This window comes from Scomber scombrus, chromosome 17 (genome assembly GCF_963691925.1).
Source record: "Scomber scombrus chromosome 17, fScoSco1.1, whole genome shotgun sequence".
NCBI classification, from domain to species: Eukaryota; Metazoa; Chordata; class Actinopteri; order Scombriformes; family Scombridae; genus Scomber; species Scomber scombrus.
Window position 1 is genome coordinate 23,165,981 of NC_084986.1, and position 9,487 is coordinate 23,175,467.

The 9,487-nt window shown below is 37.8% G+C and overlaps 1 protein-coding gene across 3 annotated transcripts; it reads right to left on the reverse strand.

Annotated features, from left to right (window-relative positions):
- Positions 1-283: 283 nt before the first annotated feature.
- arv1 (ARV1 homolog, fatty acid homeostasis modulator) lies at positions 284-7,369 on the reverse strand. 3 transcript variants are annotated; one of them, XM_062437297.1, is made up of 5 exons: positions 7,231-7,369; positions 6,554-6,673; positions 6,239-6,392; positions 5,405-5,629; positions 284-3,237 (listed from the first exon to the last, which is right to left on the reverse strand). In XM_062437297.1, exons 1-5 carry the CDS (start codon positions 7,324-7,326, stop codon positions 3,110-3,112), a joined length of 723 nt encoding a protein of 240 aa, XP_062293281.1. In that variant the 5' UTR covers positions 7,327-7,369; the 3' UTR covers positions 284-3,109. The 3 variants fall into 3 exon arrangements, with proteins under 3 accessions (XP_062293281.1, XP_062293283.1, XP_062293284.1); XM_062437299.1 differs by having other exon boundaries at positions 5,405-5,654; XM_062437300.1 differs by having other exon boundaries at positions 5,405-5,654; positions 7,307-7,354.
- Positions 7,370-9,487: the final 2,118 nt, after the last annotated feature.

Sequence of the window (9,487 nt, forward strand, 5' to 3'; positions counted from 1 at the left end):
GGGAATCAGTGGGAACAAGATATACTAGTATATGTCATAAATGTTGGGTTTGTGCATCGATTTAAGGAGTCTGGAAACACTGAGAGTAAAACAGGATGTAATAAATTGTATCAGGGATGAGACATGAAGTAAAAAGCTTGTTTTTTTCATGCACACCCACTGACATCTTGCAGTGGATCCATAAAAACATCAATGTACCTCTGGCAGAATAGGACGCTGTTATGTTTTTTGGCGGAGTTGGAATTTTAAAACTATCCAGACTGCGTTTATCTCCACAGAGACTGAAACAGAGATCCACCCAGTGTAACAACACCTAACAAAACATTCCACTCGCGTGAGCTGTCTCCTCCTCTGCTATTCACTCCCTGCACATACAAATCTGAGCCATTTCAAAATAAATAGCATTTTATTTTCTCCCCTTTTTCATCCCTCTGTGTGACAGGAAGTTTCAGAGCGTACATGACAGCAATTATCAAGCGTTTCTCTTGCAGTTCGTTTCTCTTCAAGTTCGCTTTACGTTATTTGTCACGCAAATCTCGTCTTTAATGGAACCACAGACGCTTCAACATTACTTCTTTGACATTTACAACAACAAAAGGCACGTTTAAGACCGTAGGAAGTATGATTCACTTTTGAAGAGCGCAGAATATTTATGATCTTCTTTTCAAGAGTCAGAAACAACAATGCGACAAATATGTGGGCGAGCTACTGGGAGTTTTTTTCTATCCTAGTAGCTGCTGCTCAAGGTAATATGACAACTTCCAAAGTTCATTGTTTAAAGCTGCTTGATGTAAATATATCTTTGGATCAATTCCAAAAAAACTTGTAGAACACTAGCATTAATATCACTGTATAACCTGCTAGAGCAGCAGTATAGTACAGTATACTTATGTCATGTTCTTTTTGACTGTTAATTAAAGCATAAAGTAACTTATTACCACAGGTTTTACACATATTTATGGTCAATTATTGTCAATAGGCCTCAGTTAAATGAAACTATACCTCATTTTCTAGTAATCTGTTGTTCTCTTGGGTCAAAAGAGGAGTGTTCATAGCAGAAAATATACATATCTTGAATGATAACTTTAAAAAAAAACACCCAAAAGAAGGGAGATGGAGCACAATGTTTTAGAAATAAAAACACAAAGGCAATAACAGTGATATCAGATAGAATAAATCATACGTTTTTGCTGATGAAACCAGTGTCTCACTATTCATTTTGATAATATATAGATGCTCCGTGCAGCACTGAATGTCAGTATGAGTGCTGCAGGGTGAGTTCTCACTCAGCAGATGGTTTTGTTCAGGAGGAATTCTGCCTGTTGTCACGTGCCCGTCTCTGCTCTGCTCTGCTACAGTTCATCATAATGTCACAACTCCTGCAAAGACTCCTGGTGGGACCGAGGCTGTGTTCAGCTGTGGTGAAAAAAATCCACACACACATACACACACACACTGTCGGTCTGCCGTGGACGTTTGTTTAACTGATTGAACGTTGCTCTGTTTACAGACGCGCTCCACATTCCTGAGGCCGACAGGGTTTATCAGCTGCAGTCTATCAACATGTTGATTATGATAATAAATACTATAAATCAGATGTCAGCTGTGGTTTCATGCAACACTCTGTAAAAGCTGACTCAGCTTGCCTTAAAACAGCAACTAATAACTTCAGTGGTGACTTTCAGCATACTGAGCTGCTCTAAATGTTATTGCAGCAGCTTCACAGTGACAAAAGTAAATAATGTTGGTACTTTGTAACTGGGCTGTCGTGAGAATGATGAAATCGGATGATGTAGATTAGTTGAGATTAGTCAGAAATCATCAAAATAATTGTTTTAATCATTTGGGAAAAGACATGTTCTGGTTGCAGCTTTTTAAATATGAATATTTGGAGTTTTGGAAAATCGGTAACACAAAACATGAATCTGAAGCCGTCACTTTGAGGTCTGGTATGTGCGTGAGGAGCATTTTTCACTTTTTTATGACATCTGACGGCCTAAATAATTAATTGATGATGAGAATAATTAAATTTAAAACCTGCAGCTCTAATAATACAAATATCAAAGTAAAATATTGGTCATTAACAGCAGTTTTAACACCAGCTTCCTTACTTCTCTCTACCTCTTCTGTCTATGATTGGTCGATTAACTGATTAGTTGCCCACTATTAGATGAATCCCCAACTATTCTGATAATTGACTATTTGTTTTGAGTCATCTTTTTAAGAGAACATGTGAAAATTCTCTGATTCCAGCTTCTCAAATGTTATTATTTTCTGGTTCTTTTGTCTTCTATAACAGTTAAATTCTTTGACTTGGACAAAAGAAGGTATTTTGAGACAGACATTTTCCTCCTTTTTCTGACATTTTATGGATCAAACAACTAATAGATTAATCAAGTATAAAAATAATAGCAAATCACATTGGCACATACAGTTTATAATCTGTTAGCATAGAAATAAACAAGGTGAAAGTCAGTAGTGCTGCACTTATCTCTTCCACCATGTGTGTCTATGTTTATCTGTGTGTGTACGCGTGTGAATTAAGGTAAGAATGTGAGCGATGAGCAGAAGAATGCGGAGGGAGTGTTGGGCTGGCTCCTGTCTAAACAGAGAGGTGGTTATTGTCAAATTACGACCTCGGGGTCCGTGTTTATGTCGTTTTTTCTTGGGAGAACGTGGACACTGGAATTAGAGCATGTTTAACAGTCATTGAGATCAGCAGATGTTCCCATTGCTGTAGTTGCTCCTCTCTGGGGCTTTCTGTAAAAAAAAGAAAGTAAGTTCTGCTTTGGAAAATCTCAGCTCAGGAGCTTGTTTTCCATATTAAAAACCAAAAATATGAAGAAAAAAAAAAAAGGACGAGGGCCACTGGCAATTCCTCTGTGTCCTTCCAAACAACAGATGGGATATTTTCTCTTTTCTCTGCTACACAATCTTGTCTTTCTTTCCATGAGTCTTGCAAGTTAACAGAAGAATGTCTAACATTTCTCTTAAGAATAAATATTTGTCATGTCATGAAGGTCCTCAAAAGTTGGATTCAGCATCCTTCATCGTCATCTTATTTGTCCCTGAGATAATTGGCACGTCTCAATCCGATAAATTGGGACGTTCAGTCAAATGTCAACATGTCCTGGATGCTCCACGGAAGCCTGGTGACGGCCTGAGCCATGCAGGTCTCCGACAGCAGGCCAACGCACACGGCCGTCAGCGACAGACGCCTGCTGCTGTTCAGGATCACTGGAGGAGAGACGGAGGGGAGAGAAAAACGACAAAATGTGACACTTTTCATTCATCGAGCACGCTCATTTGCCTTTCCTGCAACAAGACATGAAGGACTTAGCAGGACTTTAACTTTAAACATTCACACGCTCCTCCAGCACACTTGGCATCAGACAGACACTCTCTCTAATTTGTTCTTTATTAAAAATGACGCAGAGAAACTCCTCAGGAGAGCATCAGACCAGAAAATCACTCAACAGCCTCTCATTGTTTGCTCGTTCTCAGGCTAGCTGCCAGACGCGACGAGAGGAACAGATTTATGTTCCTGCTCTCAATTAAAAAGAGTGAAACAGCGAGAAGAAACGTGGAACTGAAGCTTTTCTGTTATGTAACGCTTTTATCTTCAATGTGTGTGAGTTCAGTGGAGTCTGGAGCAAAGGAGCAAAGAGATGTAGGAACAAAAAAAGAAAGGGTGGTTTCGCAACCTACTGGTGATTGAAAAGATTGTTTAGAAGAAAGGAGAACATTCCTCATGTCTCACCATATATAGTGACAGTTTCCCTGTTGAGCTGTGATGGAAGGTTTGTAACAAAAAAGACAGACTGTGGCACTAAGAAGACTAACTTTGAGATACATACACTTGATTTTGACCAGTTTGCACAGCTCAAGATTCACAATATTCTCAATATTCGCATGAACAAAGATGTGAAAAAGTGGGGACACTACAGCGAGTGTCAGGATAATTCCTATATCTGCACAGCACGGTAATCTAAAGTGTAGGTTTAGTACGATGGACAATATTTCCTACGCAGGTATTAATTTAACGCTCCAAAGAAGAACAAACCAGAAACTATTTACTACTTATTTACTTAAATCAGGTCGGTTGAATCAGTTTTCTCTTTTAAGTCCCTTCTTAAAACATACTTTTATTGGAGGGCCTTCCCTAATTATATTTGAGTTATCTCCTTTAAATACAGTTTGTTTATTCTTGCTTTTTTCCTAAATTGAAATTTTACAAAAAATGTAAATTGCTCAAATAGTTTTTTATATGTTCTATTTTGAAACGTAATTATTTTAGGATTTGAGTATTTTGCTCCCTTGAGAAGCACTTTGTAACTTTGATTTTGAAAAATGTTCTATAAATGAAGTTTATTATTATTACTAGTATCATTATCATTATAACTATTATTATTATTATCATTATTATTATTATTATTAATAGAAAGCCTGCCTCACTCCACCTGCTCAGCCTACCCACTACTGTAGGTGCATTCATTAAACCAGCCAATAGGTGGCAGTAGCACATCTGGGAATACAAACTGCATTAATATAACATGTATAGATCAATCAATTCTGAACTTCCTATTTCTGCAGTTCCAATTATAGTTCCAGCTTTTCTAACATCATATTTTAAATTATTATTATTATCTGTTTTGGGATGTCCAATCAGTTTTCACTTTTTCAACACATTTTGCCCATTGATGAATTAAGCGAGATCGGTGAGACCTCCTTCACAACTTCAGAGGTGACTGCTGAGTGGTTGAAGGATCTCTAGAGAACTTCCCGCTCTGGGGAACATTGAAAAAGGTTTTGTTGGTGGTAATCGCTCCTGCTGTTCAAACTGACCAATGGGAGATATCTTCCAAATGTGCTTACAGTATTAACGATGTTGGACAAAATCCACAGTCCTCTTTTGGGCAAAACTATATCTAAAACTATATCTGAAGATAATATGAGGCTTCAGCAGTTTGAGTTAGTCAAATCAAATGGATATCTTCCAAACTTAAAGTCATTTTAGTCTGAAATTCCCTTATATGTGTGCCTAGGGACAGAATTTCCGATGTATCCATTAATGAATTATTATTATTATCTTCTTTATTTCATTATCTTTTATGTCTTTTCAAATCAATTTAGACTAAAATAAATCACTCAATCAATTATGATACATTGTGTATTGTTATCTGAGAGGATTGTAAATCAGCATGGTGTAAACACACTGACAGTTTCTCAATATAAGTAGTCCCAAAGTAACCTGTTCAAAGTGAGTTCATGGATTATCCAGACTGAGGTGGACTTTGTTTTAGGAAAATATTGAATATCTTAAATGTATTTGGTTGGATGCAGAGAGTTGGGTGGACCAAAAACCTGAGCAAAGAAAACAAACAAACAGAAAATGTTCTCTTACCTCTGATAGCCTGTGAGTTTGAGGTGAGCACAAACAGCTTGATGAAGCCCAGGCAGAGCGGGGAGTAGTCATTCTCCCAGATGACTGCGGGGATGAAGAGGACCTTGCCGTAGCAGGACAGCAGCAGGGCTCTGAGGAGCAGTCTGAGCTCTATGGTCCTGCCCTGAAGACGACCCACCACCATCCAAAGGAACCACAGCACTCCACAGCAGAACGCCGACAGCTCTGCAGGGACGAACACAAGACATTCCTGAAACTCACAAACCACATTAAACTAACTATTTTAAATTTGATTAGATTTACATTCTGAATTTTACTAAAAAAAAAAAGATCAACAAATTAATCAATAATAAAAATTACCATTAATTGGAGCCCTACTGCAGATTTAACAAAAAAGTCATCATCGGTTGTTTTAGGGTTGTAATCGATCGATTAAGCTGTTGAATATTTTCTCGATTGATCGATTAATTGTTTGGTCCAGAAAATGTCAGAAAATGGAGATCACAGTTTCCCAAAGCCCAATGTGACCTCAATATATTCAGTTTACTGTCATAAAGGACTAGAGAGAAACTGGAATCACAACTTTTGGACTTTTTTCTGAGAAAATGACTCAAAACAATTAATCAATAATCAAAATAGTCCGTGATTAATCTAATAATTGGCAACTAATTGAATAATCAACTACTTGTTTTTCTGAGTAAAATTAAAGGAAAACATTAATTGTTTTGATAGGCGAGTCAACACACATCTGATGATGATTACACCGTCATGTGTTCGCATTTGATTGACAGCTCTGGTGCTCCATACAAACATCAGTATGTCTGATTCTCTTACCGAGGGCGGCCAATCCAAACATGCCGTAGAACTCCCATTCCTTGGTGTACCTGATGATGTCAGCAGGGTCGCTGCTCTGCTTTGAGCCATGAAGTGAAGACCACCTGAGGTAAGCCTCACACAGCAGGCAGAACACACACAACTTCCAGTGGATCTGAGGAGGTGGGGGAGAAGAAGTACAATCACAGCAAATGTGTGCGAGTGTGATATAAACACTGATGGTATAAGATGTTCTGTGACTTAGAACAACCTTTTCAGAGTTGCAGTAACCAGGGTTGAATGAGCATAAGAGTTAAAACCACTGAGGAAACTTACATCCAAGCTTGTGTTGAACAAAATGTGTCTGAAAGCTTGCGTCTTGCACAAAAGGGCATCAATCAGGATGATAACTGGATCATATTCAATGTACTTGTCCACTGGCTTCTGGCAAGACTCCTACAGAGAAGAAAAAAAACACACACGAGGCATCTATAACAACTCCAGCTACTACATAACTAGTTCATCTGTCATTTTCCTGATTGCTGCTTAGAGATTACACTAGTAGCATTAAAGATATTCAACTATTATATGTGAGCGTACATAACAACACGTGTATTATGAAAGAGTCTTATGGTTAGTATGAACAGGAGGAATGATTATAACAAGAAAAACCTGTGTCATTGTTCATTTGGGCTCCTGACTGTTGCTTTAAGACAAACTTGAAAAATTGTGAACTCGTCCTTTAACTAATGTTGTCAAAGTTGCCGTTTCCTGTAAAGCTACCAAATTTAAATACGCAATATTTTGACAGCCTGGTGACATGTGTGAAGAATTTCGTGGGGCAATGACTACATAACAAACTGACGAAATGATGCGGACATTAGCTAGTTATATGGGCACTTCAGTCGTGTTGTTTTAAAACAGGTTTAACAAGAGGTTTCGGCAGGGTGGGTACACGTTAGCTAGCATCACTATCATAAACAGCGACGTAAAATCAAGCAACTCAAACTCACACATATGGTTATCTTCAGGATCCCGTTACTGTAATCTCTGTGCAGCTCCGACGCTTTTTCATTACATTCAACACACCTGTAAGCTACTTTCCCCATTCTTCCCTCTGTTGACAGCTACGAAAAGCATGCTAACCATGCTAACCAGAGAGAGCGAGAGAGAGAGAATCAAACAGGAAGCAGAAGTCCACACAGTTCTACGTTCAAAATAAAAGCATATAAACTGAAATAAATATTTATTTGATTGTGTTCATTCATGGTCTCAATTACTATTTTCAAGTCTTCCTCCATACAGCATGATTTTCATTTTGTAAAAATATGGTCTTATTAAGTTTAAATTTCAGGGCATGGCTACATTGTGGTTGACAAGTTTCTGTCATGGCGACCACGTCGATTCGATAACATAACTGTGGCATAACCCTAGATTCAGTAGCCTATAACCATGTAACATTATGGTCACCTAAAAAAGTCTTGTTCCGTGTTTGGTTGTGATAAAGGGCCATCTAAGGAGTCTGCTGTTCAGTTTTTCTAGTAAGTACATTCTATTTGTATGGTTTTAGGCCTTCTTTTCATAAGCAAATAATAGCAGTAGCAGTAGCATTATCACAGTTAACCATAGACTGTAAATGGACTGTACTAACCAAGCTAGCAGCTAGCACTACGGTCAACTCCGCCCTCTCATCCAAATATGGTCATTTCTGGCTCCAAAAAAACAAGATGGTGACGGTCGCTTAACTCAAAGCTTCAAAACGGCAGTCCACAAACCAATGGGCGATGTCACAGTCCATTTTTTAGACTCTTGAAATGCGGATGTCACTGTCAATATTAGCACCAGCATTGATGTGTTTCATCTTTTTAGTGTGTTTTTCCCCCCTGTATGCTTTGAATGCTGTTTCTTTCTTGCATGTTCTCATTTTCTTTCATCTTTTGTGTTGTATAGCATTTTGTATAATGTTGTGGGTTTATATATATATGTATTGTTTTTCTTTGTGGAACCCAGGAAGAGTAGCTATTGCCCAGCGCAAATGCTAATGGAGATCCTAATAAATAGACAAAAATAAACAAACACTACAGTCATATTAGTTTATAACTCAGAAAACATGTTTTAGTGTGCAGTAACCTATCTCTGTGCGGTCTGCGACAGAGATACTGTCCACTAAAGTATTAACCAAGTTGCGTTATTGGTATAAACGTTCTGAATTAGGGACACTGACATGTTTTGTTGTATGAGTAAATTCAATAGCCCTTGTGTTCTACTAATATTCATGTTTCACGTGACTGTTTCAATCATTGTTATATTTTGTTGTACACAAATGTGTCTTATCATTATTCAGAGTGGACACAAGAACTGTCTCTAACTCCATCACACTGGATGTTAACTTCCAGAGCTTTTTTACCATATGTCACTCTTTAGTTGCAATGGCTGTATTTACCCTCTTCTCCTGTGGTCACTCTGCTGTGCTAAATCACATTGACTGAATCCACTTTAAACGTAATGTCTAATAGTTGAGAACAATATGTGTTGAATCCATCCCTTCATTTAGACACAAGGCCCTGCTGCCAGAGAATAGAGCTGTTTTCCACTGAGTAACTCACAGCCTCTGACAGGTGAGAGAAATCTACCATCTCTGATCACACTCACATATGTCAGAAATGTTCCTGTTGAATCCTGGTCATTTAAATAGTTCCTAAACCAATACATTTCTATGAACATAAAATATAATCACAATTTATACCTTGATTATCAAATTATTTAGTTTGAACTTTATTTATTACTATATTTATGGCTCCTCTTTTGTCACTCACTTTGGGCTAGTTTATGACAAATAAACACGGTTATGGAATTTCAGTTATAAAGGTGGATTCACAAAGAGTGGTTATCTTCAGTATTTTTATTGAACAGATTCAAACCCAGAGTCTCAATCAGACTAAGAGCCCTGCACAAAGTCAAACAGTCAGTCTTGCAGACACGCCCGTCTCAGGATGCATCAGATCATTCTGTTACACACTCTATGACTGCACTCTAGTTTATCACATCAGTAACATCAAACCACATGATTGAGAGTTTTATCCTAAGCAAATTTGAGTACAGACCTTCTCACACCATTACACATACATTTAGGTACTCTCTTACCAGATATGGGCTGATTTCCCATTAAAAGCAAGACATTAATGTTCAATGGGTTAGAAGTATTGCATTCTGTCACGTTTATAATACACAATATTACCTCTGTCATAAAATACAAGTGTGTTTAAGTTG

Coding starts and splice junctions, on each gene's coding strand:
- arv1 (XM_062437297.1), bottom strand. CDS start 7,326: ATGGGGAAAGTAGCTTACAGGTGTGTTGAATGTAATGAAAAAGCGTCG. Junction 6,393..6,553: donor TGTTCAACACAAGCTTGGAT/GTAAGTTTCCTC, acceptor CCACCTCCTCAG/ATCCACTGGAAGTTGTGTGT. Junction 5,630..6,238: donor GTTTGGATTGGCCGCCCTCG/GTAAGAGAATCA, acceptor TCGTCCCTGCAG/AGCTGTCGGCGTTCTGCTGT.